Genomic DNA, 21,980 nt, shown 5'->3' on the forward strand with positions numbered 1-21,980 from the left:
TTTGGAGCAGAAACCTCACAGAATAGAGCAGAGCTCTGTCTGGACACTGTGGGCACTGCTATCCGAGGTTTGAATCTGTCTGAGGTGTCTCTCTCTGCATGAGGGGTAAGCTCCTGGTCATCTGCGGCTCCCACTCTGCCTACCCTGGGGCTGCTACAGATTCATGTGGGGAGGAAGCTGGGAACAACTGGAGGGGATGAAAATTGAGGACATGCTGATTGGTCTGGGAGAGGAACTTCCTGCCATCGGCCACTCCTCTCCCACAACGGCAGTCCTGAAGAAGCAGAAAAAGGCAAGCAAGTTTAATTACTCTGAACATATCCTGGGACATTTCAGAGCCCCCTGCACGGAACTGAAAGGTTGCACGTTTCTTGTGTTTTTTTTTCACATACACACACTGTATTTTATTTTTACAAGAGATAAATAAACTGACACCAAGCACTGTGTTGCATGTTTAACACTAAACGTCACTAACATAATTAGAAATTTTTTTTCTCCTGCCTATAACACATTTTAAATGTGGATGAGGTTCAGCCAATAAGCACTTTCATCGATTTGCACAAGGTAGTGGTTAATTGAGGCAGAAACAACTGGCATTGCAAAATCAGTTTGCTCTGCTTTCGATTCACACTGGTATGGGTTAAATACTTCAGGGTGAAACTAACATATGGAAGAAGGCTTTAATTCAATCATTCCCCTGCCTGAAGCAAATCCTGTGGGTTTCATATGATGTGAATCAGCCCCACTTGCAGATAACTAAACACATTTAGAAAAGGAGGCACAAAGGTAGCCCTGAAGTGGCTTGGACATCTGTTACTGGAGCATGTAAGGTAACTTGATCAGTCAATTAATATCTCCTCCTCTCTTCTTCTCAGTTTCCTCCTTAGCTGTGTTGCTTTGTCAACGCTTAGCCTGGAAAGAGAGAAGGCCAGTTTTCGACCGTTCTTTTCCTTCCACAAATTCAGCAAATGATCAAAAGACAGAATCATGTCAGTCTATCAAAGGTACATTCCATACCTCTTTAGCTTCCTAAGGAGCTTGAGGGAGAGGCTGAAGTTCAAGTTCTCAGAAATATAGAGCAAGTGGTGAATGTGAGGTCATTTTCCATCCTCCCTTGAACTGGTGGTCTCATTGGTCTGTTGTGGCCTTTGAAACTGACTTAGCAACATCTCCCCTCTGTTTTCACAGAAGTGTATATTCTGTTATTAAGAATGTCAAGCTGGTCTTCTTCAGAGAGAGTCAGTCACTGATTTTAAAGCCTTCTGTTACTCAGTGCCCATTTGGGAGTTGAGGTATGAATGACGCCTTTGATATCTTTGTCCATAGCTCTCTACACATGTTTACCACTGAAAAATAAGACAGATTTGCTAAGAAAAGGGACAGAGGAGAAATTGTGATTGCATTTAATGGCACTTGACTAGAGAACCTCCGAACACCCAAATCTTGTCCTGCCAATCACTCCTCAACCCTTGACATTCCCAAGGGAGCTGCATACAGAAAGACTGATAGCAAATGAGAAACAAAGTAACACTTTATTATTACCTCTCAGAGCTTGATCAGGCTGGGTTAGAGTGCGAGGTTCACTCTTAAGGCCTGAGAAGGACCCTCCTACCCCATGCACATCCGCGTCGGCTCAAATTCTGGACCATCACTAGTCGCTGCCAGCCACACGGCACAAAACTAAAGCAGTGATGCTTTTCCGAGGTAGAGAAAGATGGCTAGGCTCTCTCCCCCTGGTGCTTCTGGCAAGTCCAACCCACGGAGCAAAAGCAGGGAGTGCAAGAGGGTCACCCCTGCACAAACGTGGGCTTTTTATAGCACTCTGCTCGTCGGTAAACATCAACCAATACTTTATAATTAACAAACAGAATGGCAGATCATTCTCCCTTAAAAGATGTAAGGGAGCTAGAAACGGAGACAGTAGGAAAGTAGGTAAAGAAATAGAAACATTCCGTCCCCTATGAAACATTCACCCTCTCCCCACAAACACGCTCTATTTGAAATCCTACACAGAGAAGCTTATGAAATAGACGTGGCTTCTTTAGGAAAGCCTGAAACACATGTAATTTAGTCTTAGAAAGCTGATGAAATAAGGAGTAATTATTTAATCACAGGAGGATTTTTTACTTCTCAAAAAACGTTATAGGGTACCACAGGTTTGAGGGAGAGGCCAAGGAAGACTGAACTTGGAAGGGGATCCCCCCACCATCTCAAGGCTGGGGTTCATACCTGGTTAGAGAAGGTAGTTGAAGTCTACTGGATGGAGGAGAAATTTGTTCATTTTCCCAAGACAGAGCTGGTCTACAGTCACTGGGAGAGCAGGAAGCAACTTTCTGGCAGGTAAGTAAGCTCCAGCCAGTGACCAGATGTGTCCAGCCGCAGAGGGAATGCCACTGTTCGTAGGAGGCTTGGGACACCCACAGTGTCAGAAGGGCAAACTGGAGGGGCAGGGCGGATGGGTGAGTCATTGTCAGGGGGCTGGTGTGTGGGCACACGGAGGAGCTGGATAGGACACGTGTTTTTTTTTTTAACGCATTTTGCATTATCTATGTGAACTTTTTCAGATTTTTGTCCAGTCTATATATGCACGCTAACTTGGAACAATCTGTGTCATGTAAGGGGAGACTTCTTTCTAAAACTTTGTCACTGAATTACCCACACCAGTAAGGAAACCCTCTTTGTAGGCAGTGTGTGTATGTGTATCTTAATCAAGACAAATTTTTCAATAGGAAATTAAAACCTGGGTAATGAGCTCACAAAATCTGTCCATACTTAACATACATCTCAACATCAGAATGTTGCCGATGCCTTTCTGGAGCATTCCATTTGACCCTGTCACATACATCTCCTCTGAATTTGGTAGGAGTGTGATTGTTTTTCAGACTTTGCAGCATCAGTACCAGAAGCATATCTAGGTCAACTTCATGACCACCATAAATCTCCTCACAGCAGTGGGAGAACCTGCTCTAGCATTCTGGATAGGAGAAATCTGGCAGGTTATCAGGCTTTTATTCTACTCATATATATCTCCTTTCATTGGTGAATGAAAGGTTCAGTGACTTTAGGTGATCCTCCCCAGTGGATCACCTAAAGCCATTTGAAATCTAGGTTTATGATGGTTTTGTTTGTTTTTAAGAATTCAGATGGTACCGTGCAAATAAAAGCAGCAGAGGGAGAAAAACGATTAATGTACTCCGTTAATTCGTTCAGCCAGTATTTCTTAAATACCCCGATGTTCACAGGACTACTTACATCAGCACGTAACAGAGAGGCTGGACTGCAAAGTGGAGCACAAGGTCTGGGATGTTATGAGTCACTACTATCTCTGATCATTTGGAAAATTCCTGTGCTCTGCTGCCAAAGCAAAACTGCATTCCTGGATGGGGAGAAACACTGAACCTTCCAATGCTAAAGTGTGAGAGCAGCCTGTTTCTGGGGACAGCTTTCTGCTTTGTTCATACGTAGCCTGGTTGAACCTGCAGGAAGAATCTGAACTGTGCACTAGAAAGAGAGCACAAAGAAAATCTGTTTATCTCAGAAGCAAGGAGACATGGGGAAAGACCCTGAGACATCACTGAGCTCCACGCCTCACAGCAAATCTACATTTATTAAAGATGAGAAAAACCTTATTATTGACTTTTCCTTAAACAATGCAGGAAGGATGTATTGTGTTCTTTAATACTCAGTTTCAGAAATAAATGTAACTATTAAAAATATTATTAATTGCTTTCCCCTTCTTTCCTTTACCTAGATTCATCTGAAGAAAAAAAAAATTAAAAAACCCAAGTCATTTATAGAATGAGATTCTCATACTCCCATTAAAAGACAGCCTCTTCAATAAGTGGTGCTGGGAAAACTGGACAGCTACATGTAAAAGAATGAAATTAGAACACTCCCTAACACCATACACAAAAATATGCTCAAAATGTATTAAAGACCTAAATATAAGACGGGACACTATAAAACTCTTAGAGGTAAACATAGGAAAAACATTCTTTGACATAAATCACAGCAAGATCTTTTTTGACCCACCTTCTAGGGTAATTAAAATAAAAACAAAAATAAACAAATGGGACCTAATGAAACGTAAAAGCTTTTGCACAGCAAAGGAAACCATAAACAAGATGAAAAGACAACCCTCAGAATGGGAGAAAATATGTGCAAATGAAGCAACGGACAAAGGATTAACCTCCAAAATATACAAATGCTCATGCAGCTCAATATCAAAAAAACAAACAACCCAATCCAAAAATGGGCAGAAGACCTAAATAGACATTTCTCCAAAGAAGACATACAGATGGCCAAGAAGCACATGAAAAGATGCTCACCATCACTAATTATTAGAGAACTGCACATTAAAACTACAATGAAGTATCACCTCACACAGGTCAGAATGGCCGTCATCAAAAAGTCTACAAATAATAAATACTGGAGAGGGTGTGGAGAAAAGGGAACCCTTTTGCACTGTTGGTGGGAATGTAAATTGGTACAGCCACTATGGAGAACAGTATGGAGGTTCCTTAAAAAACTAAAAATAGAACTACCATATGACCCAGCAATCCCACTACTGGGCATATACCCTGAGAAAACCATAATTCAAAAGGACACATGCACCCCAATGTTTATTGCAGCACTATTTACAATAGCCAGGACATGGAAACAACCTAAATGTCCTACAATAGATGAATGGATAAAGAAGATGTGGTACATATATACAATGGAATATTACTCGGCTATAAAAAGGAACAAAATTGGGTCATTTGTAGACATGTGGATGGACCTAGAGTCTGGCATACAGAGTGAAGTAAGTCAGAAAGAGAAAAACAAATATTGTATATTCACACATATATGTGGAATCTAGAAAAATGGTACAGATGAACCTATTTTCAGGGCAGGAACAGAGATGTAGACGTAGAGAACAGACGTGGACACTGGTGGGCAACGGGAGGGTGGGACGAATTGGAAGATTAGGCTTGACATAAATACACTACCATGTGTAAAATAGATAGCTAGAGGGAACCTGCTGTATAGCACAGGGAGCCCATCTCGGTGCTCTGTGATGACCTAGATGGGTGGGATGGGGGGGTGGGGTGGGAGGGATGTCCAAGAGGGAGGGGATATAGGTATACATATAGCTGATTCACTTCATTGTACAGCAGAAACTAATACAACATTGTACAGCAATTTTACTTCAGTAAAAAAAAATAATAAAACAGATCCGTTTTGAAAAAAAAAAAAAAAACCAAGTCATTTATAGAATGAGATTCTCGTACTCATTAAAAGCAGCTAAAAATGACTGAACTCTAGTTTTACTAAGGGAACATTATTATATATTCATTAATTTTCCTGCTTTGGAGATTAAAACAGTTTCTCTAATCCTGTAGCATCCTCTTCCTTACCGTTATATAGCCTGGACCTGCTTCAACTTTCTTGTCTTTGCAGACTACTTCTTTTCAAATAAAAACTAATAACTTTCTATTTCAAATAAAACAAAGCAAGCTATGAGAACAGCCATCAGTTGGATTTGGATCATAGGTCTTCGGTCAGCTAGTACAACCTCACACTTCAGACAAAAGCGAAAGACCTTTAATAAGATTCAAGAGTATGTGTGACAGGGGATGGGGGGCGGGAGGGGGAAGGAAGCAATGATAAAATCCTTGAAATTCTCCCAAATTATAAATGCCATTAAGCTTTACTATAAAATCCCTCAAATTAATGTGTTTCTAATTTTAGCATTAAATGAGGCTGGCGTATTGAGTAGAACTATTTGCATAATGATGACAAAAATCAAAGTTTTAGAGAAGCAAAATTGACTCATTTGAAACTTAAATTCTAATTCCTGAGCAGCTTCTGACTAATGAGTCTGAACAAGTCAGAAATGTCCTGGCCCTCATCCTCCACAGTGGAAAAGAGAGTATGTAAAGATGTTGGGGGAAATTTACAACATACACCTATGGCTTCTTAAACTTTCCCTTCCAAGTAGCAACACTGGGGGTGGGGATTCATATATCCTCTCAGTAGCTCTGAGAGTTTAGCCTTAAGTCGCAGGCTGCAAGCACAGTGTTTTTTGTTTTTTTTTTTTTTTTGAAGTTTCCCATTTTCTCTTTGACTTTTATATGTATTTCCAACTATATGCTGTAAAATATTCATCTCTCTTTAAAAATATACATGCTCTAAATTACTGGCTAATTAAAATGTTACCCCCATATTAGTTAGGCTATAGGCTACGCTGCTATATTAAAAAGATACCAAATATAGTCGTTAAACAAGATGTTTTATTTCTCATGTAAGGCTCTGGAGGCAGCAGCTTGCCAAGGCCTATCAGCAGTACTGCTCCATGAGGATAATCAAGGACCCAGCTTCCTTCCATCTTGTTGCTCTCTATCCCTTAAGGCATTATCCTTATCTGCTCAGTCAAACCTAACTTAGCTTCAAATCTATGTTTCAGTCATAGAAAAGGCAAAGAAAAGTGAAGATGAATATAATTTTCACTCACATTTCACTGGTGAGACCTAGTCATATGGCTGCAGTAGCTACAGAGCATGGAAAAATATAATTTCCAGTTGGATGGCCATGTGGCTGGCAAAAATTAAAATAAAGGTGATGCTACAGAAATATATACCACACCTGTCTTACGGATTTATGTATCTACCAACTGCTATATTCCTCTGGAGGTGCCCTAGAGCAGCACGGTAATAAGGAATGGGTCTGCAAACGTTTCATGTAAAGAGCCAGGTAGTAAATATTTTAGGCTTCCTGGGTATATGCTCTCTTTTGCAACTACTATTGTGGTGCAAAAGCAGCCGTAGACTGTATGACTATAAGTAAGCGAAAGAACATGGCTGTTGTTTTAGTTATCTATCACAACATAACAAATGACTATAACATCAGAAGTTCAAATCAATACACATTTATTATCTCACAATTACCATGGGTCAGGAGTCTGGGTCTTCACATAGGATCTCACAAGGCTGCAGTCACAGTCAGTTGGAGTATATTCTCTTCTGGAGGCTTGACTGGGAAAGAATCCACTTCCAAACTCACACAAGTTGTTTGCAGATCTATTTCCTTGTGGCTGTAGGGCAGAGTGTTTAGGGCCTCAGCTTCCTGGTGGCTACTGGTTGCCCTCAGCACCTACAGGCCACCCGTAGTTCCTTGTCTTATGGTTCTGTCCACAGGCCCTCTTACAACATGGCAGCTTGCTTCTTCAAAGCCAAGAGGGGAGAAAGTCTCTAGAGTGACTTTGGTAGCATGACAGAATTTCACATAATGTAAGTCACGGGAGTGACATTCCATTACCTTTGACAGATGATTGGGAGTCTGTCCAGCAGAGCTGTGTTCCAATAAAACTTTATGAAAACAACTGGTGGGCTGGATTAGGCCCACAGGACATAGTTTACAGACCCCTGGCATAATAAATAAGGTGTAGAAGCCATTGTTTAAGGTAAGAAAAGATAAAAATTAATTGAATAGAGTTAGAGAAAAAGAATCCTCAGAGCCAAAGGAGTTTTGTAGAAACACAGTCATAGAAAAAAAGCATTTCTGATTCTGGTCCTATCCCATAATACACCTATTACCTTGTTAATGAAAAATTAAGAATGGGATAGATGAGCATTATGCTCAAATTTATTTATCATTAAATAGAGCTGTGATTGGAACTCTAACTAAATTCAAAGTGAAGGGGCTTCATAGCAAGCTTTCTCCGATTTTAGTTCAATTCAAACCTTACCTCGAATAATTTCAACAGAAAGCCTGGTCATTTTCTTAGTGATTATGAAAATGACAGCTAATGCTTACAAGATTATTGCAAATCAGGAATTATGCTAAATGTTTAACATGAATGACCTCATTTAATCTTCATAACACTCCCATGTAATTTAGATTATTATTATTGCCACCACAAAGATGAGGAAAGTGAACTTTAGCGAATTAAGCAACACAAAAAGCAGCAGAACTAGTTTATGACTCTTAGTCTTTCCTGAGGGTCCAGACACTTAAATTTTATTTGAAGTGTAATGGGAAGTCTTTGAAGGGTTTAAAGCAGGGAGGTAGTGTAATTAATATGATTAATGTTTTAAAAATATTAGCTCTGTGTGGAGACTGGACTGAAGGGGGTCTAGAGGAAGCAAGGTAGTCCAGGGCAAAGATGATGGTAGCTTGGAAAAGGTAGTATCCTAGAGATATATTTGCAAGATATTTAGGTGGTAGAAATGACAGGCTCTAATTGAAAAGCACTCCACTATTCCCTTGTTCACGACACTCTAGCCACACTGATCTTTGCTTCCTGAAACGCGCTAATAAGCCTTTTCCAATCTCTGAGATTCTGCATTGGCCATTCTCTCTATCTAGCATGCTTTTCACTGTATTCTGCTATTGCCTCATTCTAACTCATCTTACAGGACTCAGCCCAAATCTCACTTCCTCAGAGTCTTTCCTTGATGCACCACCTAAGTTTCGTCCTATCTTTTATTTTCTCTTAAGAGAATCCAATTATTTTTCATCCCATACTTATTCACAATTTATTATATTTTGCTTGTTTTTTTTTAACTTTTCATTTTTTTAAAACTTTATTTTATTTTATTTACTTTTGGTTGCGTTGGGTCCTCGTTGCTGTGCACAGGCTTTCTCTAGTTGCGGCGAGCGGGGGCTACTCTTCGTTGTGGTGCGCGGGTCTCTCGGGTCTCGCGGTGGCTTCTCTTGTTGCAGAGCATGGGCTCTAGGCACGCAGGCTTCAGTAGTTGTGGCATGCAGGCTCAGCAGTTGTGGCTCGCAGGCCCTAGAGCGCAGGCTCAGTAGTTGTGGCGCACGGGCTTAGTTGCTCCGTGGCATGTGGGATCTTCCCGGACCAGGGCTTGAACCCGTGTCCCCTGCATTGGCAGGCAGATTCTTAACCACTCCGCCACCAGGGAAGCCTCTAACTCTTCATTCTACATTGGAGTATAGTTGATTAACAATGTATTAGTTTCGGGTGTACAACAAAGTGATTCAGTTATACATGTACATGTATCTATTCTTTTTCAAATTCTTTTCCCAATTAGGTTGTTACATTTTGCTTGTTTTTTAACTGACTAACACATTACACTTCAAGACGCCAGGAACTATATTAATTTTGCTCATCACTGTTAACATAATGTCTAGCATACACACAGTTCCTGGCACTATAGGCAGTTACTGAATATTTGTTGAGGAAGTAAATGTCTGACTTCAGTGCTTTTACGCTTAAACACTGTGCAACTGTTTTTCACATTTGCTGATTTTAGAAGAAATTTTTCTCTTCTATCCCTCTGGAATTATCAACATAACATATCCCAAGTAATTAGTGATGCTTCAATCTCCAACCCACTCTCACTCCACACTCTTCCCAAACCCATTCCTAGATTTTAAAAAATGTTAAGAATAAAATGTACAGTAGGAGGAAGAGGGTGATGAAGCTGGCTTGAGGCAGGTGAGTTCTCATTTATTGTTGGTAAGAGTATAAACTGTTATGAACCTTTGAGAAAACAATTTATCAATATCCAAAAATGGCCCTAAAATAAATGTAAATAGGGACTGCCCTGGTGGCACAGTGGTTAAGACTCTGCACTCCCAATGCAGGGGGCCTAGGTTCAATCCCTGGTCAGGGATCTAGATCCCACGTGCATGCCACAACTAAGAGCTCGCATGCTACAACTAAGGAGCTCACATGCCACAACTAAGGAGCCCACCAGCCACAACTAAGGAGGCCATGTGCTGCAACTAAGGAGCAGCCTGCCTGCCCCAACTAAGACCCAGCGCAACCAAAATAAAAAATAAATGTAAATAAATAAAAACATATACAAAGAGGGGTGTGTGTGTGATTGAACTTACATGAGATATCTGAAAAGATATAAACCAAATGCTTCTAACTAGTTAGGTAGGTATTTCTAGGGAGTAAGAGAGCAAAATAGACTTCTTTAAAAACACGTTTTAAAAAATATAGGCAATTTTATATTTATAATAAAATCCCATTAAAAGTAAAAACAGAGGGCTTCCCTGGTGGCGCAGTGGTTGAGAGTCTGCCTGCCGATGCAAGGGACATGGGTTCATGCCCCAGTCTGGGAAGAGCCCACATGCCGCGGAGCGGCCGGGCCCGTGAGCCATGGCCGCTGAGCCTGCGTGTCCGGAGCCTGTGCTCCACAACGGGAGAGGCCACAGCAGTGAGAGGCCCGCGTACCGCAAAAAAAAAAAAAAAAAAGTAAAAACAGAAAATAAATCTTCATACTTTTGGCATAATAATCCTACTTCCGGGAACCTATATTAATAAAGTAATGAGAAATGTGGTTTAGGGTTTATTTATAATGATCTTTACCAGTTGAGTTCTTTAGTATTTTAAAAAACTGGAAATAGTCTAAATGTCCAACAACAGATTGAATAAATAAAGTGTAACTCATTCAAATGAAGGACTACTTAAAGATAGTAGAGAAAGATATATGAATAGGAAAAAACCCAAAAAAACCTTCAATGAAATCTATCAAAATGTCATTAACGGCTGTTTCTGGATATTGAGAGTCTATGATTTTAGGTTACTCCTTTATGATATTTTTGGTGTTTCCTACTTAAAAATAATTATATTTTATAATTGGAGAATTGCAAATATTATTTGTAGTACTCCTTTCTAACAAGTAATTTATATTTTTATTCAATCCTCATGACAAGCACTCATACAAAACATGTCTATTTGCTAAGACAGTAGGTTTCAGGTCCCACTTATGGCTCCACCCACCTTATTTGTATGAAAATGTAACACACACCTTAATAATCTTTGGGAAGATATCTTCTTTTATTTGTGTATCATAACAATGGTGGTAGCTTAAGAAATAAAACTATCTGGAATTAAATACATTTCAGGAATAATTATGTTCTTAGTTAGAATTAGACCTACTACTTACTTGTCCTTCCTTCAATGCCTTTGGTCAGACTTTCCTGAACTAGACTGATGGAGAGAAAACTATTTACCACTATTTTAAGCTACAAATAGGAAATTTCATTATGAAGTGTAACATTTAACTTAGATACGTACACTGGGAGTTAAGTTGGCATCAAACCAGTGAAAACTTCTACCTATTCATATGGTCACTGTTGGGAAGGCCCAACAAATTCAACTTGAAATGTATGTTTATTTGTAGATAAGAAGTCTGAAAGAATATTTACAAAAATGTTTACAGTAGTCAGGTACTTTCCTCTGGGGACCAGCAGAACAGAGCGTAAAAATATAAGATAGATCCCACAAGCTACATACGGAAACAAATCCCATTATACTATAAACACGTCTTCTAGATATCCTATCAATGGAAGTTTGAGTTTAAAAACTTTTCAAATCAACCAAGTATGGACAGCCACTATAATACTTACATTCTGAAGTAATCCAAACACCTAATCCTTCTAAGCAACAACATAAAAGCACACATATAAATAAGTAAGGGCATAAATTTCACATACTAAACATTTATTTGGGAGACATTTAACATTCATATTACTCAGATACCTCATATAAAGAATGTGATTTAAATCCAGTGGTTCTGTTTAACTATAGGATATTTCTGAAATCAAATTCTTTCACGTGAAGTCATATTTGAATCTCTCTTTGTCTCTCTCTGTTCTCTCTCTCTCATTTGCTCCCCCCCTCCCCTCTCCCTTTCTTTCCTTTCCTCCCTCACTCTGTCTTTCTCGCTGGAAATAATATAGTGCAGACATTTCATTCATAAAAATTCAACTGATATTATTTTCTGTAGGCAACCATACTCCCATTTATATAGATCCATAGCATAAAATACTGTGCACTTCAGTTCAACTAATTCTAAGACATAAAAATCTTCTTGGCTGAAATTAACATATTTACAAAAAGAGAACATAAAATTTGTTTTACATTCTGTTTTAAAATTTTAAGGATAATCCTTTAGCACTCATTACAACTATTTTTATTCATGATCTGAATCTGTCTCCCACACCTTGAAATGAATCATTATTAATTTTCAGTACAAAACAAAGCACACAAAAACCTGAACTGTTATTAAATCATTAAACTCAGAGAAAAAAATGAAAGTGCACAGAGATGCTCATACTGGAGTTGGCTGATGTACTAGTACTAGCTCTATTTAAAATTTCTTTCCTATATTATTTCCCAAGCAAAATACACTCATTATATTAAAGGAAACAAATGCCATAATGTATTTAATTGACTGTGGCTACTTTCTTATTTTTATTAATGTAATTAAAGAAGTTCTGTGTTCTAAGATACATATTACACTTTGTATCCATGGACCCTTCTTGATACATAGAAGTATCATCAAGTATGTAAAAAATAAACAGGTCAGGCAATAAAGCAAAAATAGGACAGTAAAAACAATATGATATTTATTCACTTTTGTTCCCCTTAAAACAAAAATGTTCTTAACAATTGCTTGCTGTTGGCTCACAGAACTGGAGAATGTATATTAGAACTCCAGTACTCAAAACAATGATCTTCCTTGGCTGTTATTGTATAAGAAGCAATAAACCATATAATTTACAAGAAGAAAGCTAATGAATCCTTCAGAAAACACAACCTGGCAGTTTATCTTCAATGCAAAACAATGAGGTGGCAGGAGTGTGATAGAGAAACCAGTCTTTGAGAACATCATGTAAGGGAATCCAGCTGTGCTTGTATGGTCTCTAGCTATTTACAAAGACAAAAAAAAAAAAGAGAAAGTTGGTGAAGAGAGAGAAATTCATATGAAGTGTTGTTTAGAAACATGCAAATGAAAGAAAAGAATGTAACTGGTAACTATGTATTTTAAATGTACTCACATAAGCAATAAATATACCACTTAGAAAATTTTTCTTTTTATGTGGATATTAGAATTCAAGCTTGCTATCTGTTTTCAAATTTGTAAAAGAGGATTTCTAAATACTACTGTTTAAAATGCACTCAGCTCTTTCATTTTAGATTTCTAAAGGGGGGAGGGTGGTAGAGGGTGCAGTGCATTTTCCTTGATTACAAAATCAGTATTTACAAAGAAACACGAAATATCCTCAAAGATAAATCTTTAAAGGCCCGGTATCTGCCTTTTCCCTTGGGCCCAGAAATTAAAATATTTAACATTACCTATCTCTAAAGTGCCAGTGTGGCTAGGTACCACACAGTTTATTATTTAATGCTTTACATTAAAACAACAAACCTACTGCTTTAATTAAAACCATATCCATTCTCTTCCTGATTTAGTTTGTCAGATTCTCTTCATCTTGGCAATGCTTCCTACTGTGAAACATAAGATGTTTATAAGGGAAGTTTAAAGAACTCAACGCTGTAATGGGCATTTAAAAATAAGAATTCATAAAGTGGAGGAAACAATGTGAAAAACCCTACATTACCAGAAATTATTTAAAAAATACAGACCTTGTTATAGAAATCAAACAATTCCTTGTGACTGAATTCCACAAGAACTTTCTTCAGGCTCTGTAAAGAAAAAAGAAAGAAAGAAAAAAATTTAGTTGTGTACAATTTACATTGCATTTTTTTTTCCTCTCCAGCTAGCCTCAGAATATGCCATATTATTCTGAGTGGTTTAAAAAAAACAAACAAACCAAACTCACCTCCTCTACTCAACTCCACTGTTCCAAGAACTCAAGAATACATTTAATAACACTCCACTTTAGCAAAAGGTTTCAACTCTATAAGGGCATCTGTTCTTTAAGTTGACTCCACAGAGGTTAATAAAATATATTCCAACAGGAGAACAATTTCATTATGTATTTTTTCAAGACAGAGATAATACATGAGATTATATTTCATCTTTCTCAGCAGTCCATTTGAAATCTAGTAAATACCATTACACAAAGACACTGGAGGCAGCATATCTGATTGAACTCATCCAGCCATTAATGCCTCACATCAGCACAGCTGCTGCCTCCAAACATTAATCTAACAGTTATGATCTTAACATGCTGAGATTGTTACCTTTTGTAATGTACAGACTCAGCACAAGTTAACAACACAACAGCTTCAAAGCTGGGACTTAAACCTGCTCATTCCTTTCACCTCAAATGCAACAGAGAAATCGTTATGGATGCTACAGATGCTAAGTAATATTGTGTACGTATGCATGATAGTGCAGTAAAGTGCGACATTAACCCAACCCACCCCAATCCGCTTTCAGTTGATTTTGTAAACTGAGGAAACACTGTTTCTGAAAATTGTTCAAACATGTTTATTTTACTCAACGTACCTTTGGGAAGTGAAAGTTAATGGGGAGAGAATACTAAGAATGTATCACCCGCTCTGACCATACTGTCATGCTCACGTGACATACAACAGGCACCATGAATTGAAGAAGTGGAAAACTGTTGCAAACAGACATTGATTCATGCACTTAATTGCCTATGGTCATTTCCAACACTGTATTAATTCTATTTCTCAGTTTCTATGCTCACTTTTTTTTGTTTTAATGATTTCCATTTCCATTCACAAAGCCAACATTTTCAAAACAAGTTTTCTCCTAATTTTAGGCGAGTCAGTGGGGCTCTGCTCAGAAATGGCACCTCCCTTTCCATGAAGCCTAAGCACATAGGCTCAAATTCCTTTCTTTGTTTTCTCTTATACACCCATGTAAGTTTCAAAATGAATGAAGAAGCATACCGACTTTAAAGCCTTATCCTTTACGAATGATAAAAAAAAAAATGAAAATTTCAAATCATATTAGAAGAATCAGTTGGTTAACTGGCACATATCCTGAAAGCTCCAAAGGCTGAATTGGCATTATCTAGCAGTGCTATATTTCCTTCCAGCAGTTAAAGGGGAATGATAAACCTAGGTTTACCCTAGGGAAAAGCAAAGCAAGTTCATTTCTTTACCACCCCCTCCCCAGCCGAAAGTTAGGAGAGACTGAAGACTGAATCAGTATGTGAACAGCTCATTTGATGTACCCCTAGAGGTAGCAGCCAAGCTAGGCTCTTGTTTCCTGTACTTTGCTTTGCTTTCTTTCTTTCAGGGTAGTGTTTTCTAAAATGTTACCCTGAGGAAAGGGAAGGAAGGTAACTTTAAAAAAATACTTCTTAAAATAACAATAGCTAAAATAATGTGTGTGTGTGCATGAGTGTGTGCATATATATGGATATGTTTATTTTACACACACAGGCACACACACAGACACACACACACATACACCTATCCATCCATCCATAATAGTAATCCCTCAGTATCTGCGGGAGACTGGTTCCAGGACCTGCTGTGGATACTAAATTTTCCGGATGAAGTCCCATAAATGCTCCTCCAGATCTGTGGTTCCGAATCCGTAGATTCAAACAGCCGTGGATGAAGTAGGGCCACAGTATTTATTGACAAAAATCCAAGTATAAATTGATCTGTGCAGTTCAAACCTGTGTTGTTCAAAGGTCAACTAAATTTAGTCTTACTTTACTGAAATACTTAGCCCCACAAAGGAAAAAAACTGATACCTGATATAAAATTTCTTATGCTTGACATAATAACGGGTAGCTATTATCATTATCATTTCCCATTCAACTCACAATGACTTAGAGAAGACCATGAGAATATGGAAGAGTATGGGAGTGGTTTAAGTGTTTCATGTCTATGTGTAGAGAGATTATCCCAAATTTTGAGACTCTATGTTTACCTAAGGGGTGGCCAGTGGCAGTTGTTTTTTAGGTTTAGGGAAGTAAGGATGGAGCTTAGATGTGTAGGATAAAAAGGAAAGGGCAGGGGGCTTCCCTGGTGGCGCAGTGGTTGAGAGTCCGTCTGCCGATGCAGGGGACGCGGGTTTGTGCCCCGGTCCGGGAGGATCCCACATGCCGCGGGGCGGCTGGGCCCGTGAGCCATGGCTGCTGAGCCTGCGCGTCCGGAGCCTGTGCTCCGCAGCGGGAAAGGCCACAACAGTGAACGGCCCGCATACCGCAAAAAAAAAAAAGGAAAGGGGGGTGCTGGCCAGGGGCCAACTTCCCACATTGTCATGTTCTGACATGGAACCCCACAGAGTCTAAGAATCTTAAATTCAAATCTGGCCTTCCAGGACATTGTACAAAAGTACCTTATCAAGAAAAAAGTACAGTTCACATTTCATTTAACAGTTTGGTAACTTTATTTATGACTTTAAATTTAGAATGGATGATGGCCTCCATTTTTACTGTTTCTTCAGGTCCCATAAATATTAGGAGTAGACCTGATCAAAATCTCCCCTGGGACTACAGCATTTTTGGGAGGAAAGCACACTCTTAGCTTTCCTTGAGAATATAACCAGAAAGTGACAAATCTGCTTATCAAATGAGAATCAACTCTTTAAACTTCATTGTTTACTCTTCAGAAAATGTATGGAAAGGTTCAAATCATTATGTTGTACACCTAAAACTAATACCATTTTATGTCAATTATATCTCAATAATAATAAAAAAGCCACGTGGGTGGTAGCATTTGGCTGGGGAGAAGGAGGACACCATCAAGAGACCCTCAGATGCCAGATTCGATTGTTAAAAGGGACTCTAGCCAATGTGAATGATCTGGAAGCCTGGGTGGTGGTGGAACACAAGGGGTGGGGGTGGGGGAGAATAATTAGGAACAGCCCTTTTCTACCTTTCTTGGTAGGTTTCCTGGCAGTTCCCCCAGCTGAAAGGGGTGCATCCAGATTGCCCATGAGTACCCTGGACTGACAGGCTTGATCTGATTTGAAAAAAAAAAAAAAACCAAGAGACTTGAACAGGCACTTCCCAGAAAAGGATGTCCAAACAGACAAAAACATATGAAAATATATGCTGGAAGGGGTGAAAATTTTCTAACTACCCTGGAAACTTGTCTGGCATTATTTACTAAAGCTGAATATATACACACCCTATGACCCAGAAATTCATTGCTAGGTATTAATATTGAGCTCAATAGAAATGTACACATTTGGGCACCATGACATAGGTACAAGAATATTGATAGTATTATGATTCAAAGAGCTAAAAATGGAAGTAACCAAAATTTCTTTCAACAGAAGAATATATAAGTAAGTTGTAGTATACAATGGAATACAATGTAGTATACAATGGAATGTTATACAGACATGAAAATAAACTACAGCCAAATACAATATCATGCATGACTAACAACATAAAGTTGAACGTCGGGGCGGGGGGCACAGAAGAACATGTATGATTAACTTCATGCATATGAATATTTAAAAAAATAACAGAAAAGGTTTTAGAGACAAATGCTTAGGTGGTAAAAGTATAAAGTAAAGCAACAAAAATATTACCAGAAATACCAAAATACTGATCACCTCCGGGTGACTGCAGAAAGGAGGCAGTAATTGGGAGGAGGCATAAGAGTGGCTTCTGATTTCTTCTTCTTATTGATTGTTATTATAAATTAGGCAATAACTTATTTCTTGATCTTGGTGGTAGGTAAAAGGGTGTCCTTTTTTTTTGACAAATTACTGTGCTCTTTTTCTGTATGTGTGCTATATTTCCCCAATTAAAAAAACCCAGCACTGTTATGTGTTAAATTCATTCCTTTTTATTCAATAAACTTTTTTTTTTTTTTTTTTTTTTGCAGTACGTGGGCCTCTAACTGTTGTGGCCTCTCCCGTTGCGGAGCACAGGCTCCGGATGCGCAGGCTCAGCGGCCATGGCTCACGGGCCCAGCCGCTCCGTGGCACACAGGATCTTCCCGGACCGGGGTACGAACCCGTGTCCCCTGCATCAGCAGGCGGACTCTCAACCACTGCGCCACCAGGGAAGCCCTCAATAAACTTTTATTAAAGGCCTACAGGCCTGTTCTAGGTGCTACGTAAAGAGCAATGAGCAATAGAAATCAAAATCCCCCATATTCTAGTTGAAGAAAACAAACAATAAACAAGAAGTGTAATAAAGACATAATAACAATAATAATAAAATCATCATCATAATTTACAACATACATATAGAAATGTTTGTTGGTGATAAATGGTAGGAAGAAAAATAAAGCAGGGAGAGGGAATGTGTGTTTGGGGGTAGGTAGGTGGAGATTCAAGGTTAGATGGTCAAAAAGGGTCTCACTGAGCTGATAACATTTGAGTTAAGATTTACAAGAAGTAAAGGAGTAAAAAAACCCCACAGGATAGAAGAAAATATTTGTGAATCATTATCTAATAAGAGTATAGCACCCAGAATATATAAAGAACTCCTATAATTCAACAATAAAAAGACAAACCCATGTGGGTGGGCCCTAATCCAATATGACTACTGTCCTTATAAGAAGAGATTAGGACACAGACACACACAAAGGAACGATTGTATGAAGACACTGGAGGAAGATGGCCATCTACAAGCCAAGGAGCGAGGCCTTAGAAGAAACCAACCCTGATGACACCTTGATCTCAAACTTCTAGCCTCCAGAACTGTGAGGAAATAAATTTCTGTCATTTAAGCCATCCAGTCTGTGGTACAGTTACGGCAGTCCCAGCAAACTAACAATAGGCCCCATCATCTCTTCTGGGACAGAGAGAAGATCTTTAAGAGCAACGGAAAGCCACTGGAGAATTTTAAGAATGATGTAATTGTATTTATATTAACGAGTCACTTTGGGTTTTATTTGTAAATGGATTAGAGCTGGACAAACTAGATGTGGAGAAACCAGTTAGGAGGCTATATTGCATTCGTCTAGGCAAAAGATAGTGACCTGATCTAATGTGATGGCAACAGTGATAGAGAAAAGTGAAAAAAACTTGAAAAATGGTTTAAGAGGTAGAAGAGATAGCATTTAGTGAAAGATTTGAGCTGGGGGAGGAGGTGAAGGAATAGGTGGAGTCAAGAATGACTCTTGAGTTTCTGGCAAGAGAAAATGATGGATGCAACTGAGATAGGAAACTAGAGGAGTAGATGCGAAGAAAGAGAATCAAAAGTGCAGTTTCAGACACAATTAGCTTGATATGTCTGTGATATTTCCCTGAAAATATCTGAAATAAGTCTGGAAAGACAGAAAAGGAAATTAGATAAGAGCTATACATTTGGGAGTTACTGATATATTGCTATTTAAAACTGAATGAGACTGCCCAGGAGAAGAATGCAGTATGAGAAGAGAGGGCAGCCTGAGACAGAACCCTTCGGAACTCCAATATTTAGGGTAGGTAGGTGTTTCATAAATGATGAGTATCACCACAAATGTTTTCTGCATGGTATGTGGAAATATATGGCATTTATGACATGAATCAAAATAATTTAGTAAGTTGGCACACAGGCAATAAAACTGTGTGGCTTGCCTTCAACGTTCCATTTTCCAGTAAGACCCATTAAACTCACTAATATTGTTAACTAAATATACACAGACTAGAAGATTTACTCTCTTTCTTCTGCCTTATACATATAAGATTGCAACCAAGAACCCATTTAGGAAATTCATTACTTATGTTGTCTAAGCTGGTCTCATGCATTAATACCACGCAGACTTCCTGCACCCTATCTGAAAACACTGCCAAGTGAAAATGAAAGTGCAAAGAGTATCATTCTGCCAATTTCTTAAAAGAGAAGAAAGATGTATTTGTTCACCCATTTCTTTTATTTTTAATTTGTAATCCTGTCTGCGAGCACCTGGATAATGTTGCACATACCCATTAGCAAAATTCCCATGGAAATAGAATTTAGTAAGGTCTTCAGAGAGGTCTAACTTGATGAAAGCTGACAGTAAAAATATTGTCTGCTTTCCCATTAGTTAGAAATTAGGAACACATACATTTTTCAAGAGAGAAATGTATTAACCTCATCATAAATTATCTAAGCAGAAATAACCTCTAAATAACATAGATATAAATAGATAAGAATTAAACCAACTTTACATTGCTTAGCTTTTAAAATTAAGTAGGATATTAGAATTAGAAATCATACAATTATCTTTTCATCTAGAAAATCAGGAGTAGAGGATTCCAGTAAAAGAAAAACTACTAATCTCTTGTCCTGGTTAAATCTAAAAATAATTTGCTAGGGACTTAGAGAGGAAGTTTTCTCCTTTTCACTTACAGAAATGATGGATAGATATAAAATTTAAATAATATTTCAAGTTCTACTGAATGGGTTTATAAAACAAATCATTAGGCACCATTTATTAAATAAATACATCTAAAAATTGTATTATCTACAACTGTACCTATATACAGTTACAGATCACTGTAAAAATATTCCAGTATTTCTATTATTATTTGTTGACTATCTTCACTATTATTGAATAGTGAAACTCTACTCATGTACATGAACATTAACCATTTTTGCCACCCAATAATATACAGTTATTCAATAAACATCTAAACGGTACTGATACAGAGATGAATAAGCCATATACTCTTGACCAAAGAAAGATCCTTTTCTAGGTAGGCAGGTTGCCCTTTACAGCTAAGCTTCCAACTATAAGAAGAATGTACATGGAACAGTGAGAAAGAAGGGATTCTCTGCCCATTGTCAGATCAATGGAATTAATCCTAGCAACAAAAGAGGTTACAACCAGCTCCGATTCAGAGGATGCTAGCTTGAGAAGGTGGAAGCAAAACATTCTAGGTAGAGGGAAAGAGCAAATTTCCATCTTTCTGCAAGGCGGTTGGACTACACAATCTCCCAAGGTCCTTTTCAATTCTATGACTCAAGGATGTTGAAAGGCACACCTCTATAAGCAAAGTAAATTGGGGAACTGAGGGAGTTAGATGACCACAAAATGCCAGTAAGAAAGAGCTTTAGGAATAACATAGTTCAACCGTCTTACTTAACTGATGAGAAAACTAATCTTACTAAGATGAACTAACTCATATAAAGTATACAGCAGTGGAACTAGTCATTGTTCTTTCTACTGCATTATTATGGTAACTCAAGATAAAACAACACTTTCACCTGCATATCAAGCTAATTCATAGAAAAAAAATTCTTCCCATGAATTTGCACAATTGCTTCCCTTCTCTAACTCATTATACACAGAAATACATAAAAGCTTTGCTGATGGTAAATAGTTTGATAAATATGGCTGATGAGATGCCAAGTAAGAGATGTAAAATGTCAGGTGAAGGTCTTAAATTTCTCAAAAATTTTCAGAAAAACATATAAGCAACTCTTTGTCTCAGTTACATTATTTTTTTTTTTAAAAAGCTACTGTGAAAATTTCACAAAAGTTAACACAATACAATTGCCATGTTTAAAATTCTAATTCCAAATATATAAACAAAACTGTTAGCCCAATGAATATACTACATCATACAGAGAAACGGAGCAAGAAAATTACTACTTTCACCTGAATATGGAGCTGATTTCTGTTGCTCCCTCAAGTCCTATGATTCCAAAAGCTCTTCATTAAAACATTGTCTAGCCTAGCAGGCTCCAAAACCTCACAGGCATTGGCCCTGCTGTTTGAGGAGGGCAGTGGGCAAACTGAAAACCCTGAGCTTATGTCAAAGTTTGATAGACGTTATAAAAAGACGACCGCAACAAATACAAGCCACAAAAGGCATTTCCCCAGGGTCAAATCAACCAATTGTAACTTGTCTTTTTTCAACCTTTGAAAAGTGTAGTTTGACAAAATGTTTATCTGTTTAAGAATACAGGCAGTACATAAACAGCAAAAGCAAATTTCTAGCTCATTAACATGGCACTCAAGACTTCCAAAACCTGGCCCATGACTCCACCTATGGCCTCATCTCCTAATACCCTCCTAATGTGCTGCATGCACCAGCAGTACCAGTAGCATTCTGCATACTTCAGGTCTCTGTTCACGCTGTTCCCTGTCTTCTCCCAGTAATGCTCCCAACTGCTCTCGTGTGTGCATGGACATACACACATGCGCATATACCAGCTATTTCATTTGGCTAGATCCTTTAATACTCAGCTCAGTTGACACTGTGGCACCCTATGCATACCTCTATCTTTGCCTTTCCCTATTATACTGTATGGAATTACTTACATTTGTTCCACTGATGGTAGGCTCTTTAAGGGAGGGGCTAGCCTTTATTTTCTTTACTGTAGTCTAATAGCCTAGTATGGTA

At 38.3% G+C, this 21,980-nt stretch overlaps 1 protein-coding gene across 4 annotated transcripts in view; it reads right to left on the minus strand.

The window, feature by feature from the left end:
• Window positions 1-6,902: 6,902 nt before the first annotated feature.
• COMMD10 (COMM domain containing 10) overlaps window positions 6,903-21,980 on the minus strand; it is a 165,214-nt gene continuing 150,136 nt past the window's right edge. For 2 of the 4 annotated variants that reach the window (XM_032627437.1, XM_032627438.1), the window contains exons 6-7: window positions 13,394-13,453; window positions 6,904-12,673 (exon numbers count right to left, since the gene is read on the minus strand). In XM_032627437.1, coding sequence (XP_032483328.1) covers window positions 12,635-12,673; window positions 13,394-13,453 — 99 coding nt within the window. In that variant the 3' untranslated portion in view covers window positions 6,904-12,634. Of the gene's footprint in view, window positions 12,674-13,393; window positions 13,454-21,980 lie in introns of all 4 variants that reach the window. The other 2 variants (XM_032627435.1, XM_032627436.1) reach the window with 2 other exon arrangements.

The sequence above is a fragment of the Phocoena sinus genome, chromosome 3 (assembly GCF_008692025.1).
Source record: "Phocoena sinus isolate mPhoSin1 chromosome 3, mPhoSin1.pri, whole genome shotgun sequence".
Taxonomy (NCBI): Eukaryota; Metazoa; Chordata; class Mammalia; order Artiodactyla; family Phocoenidae; genus Phocoena; species Phocoena sinus.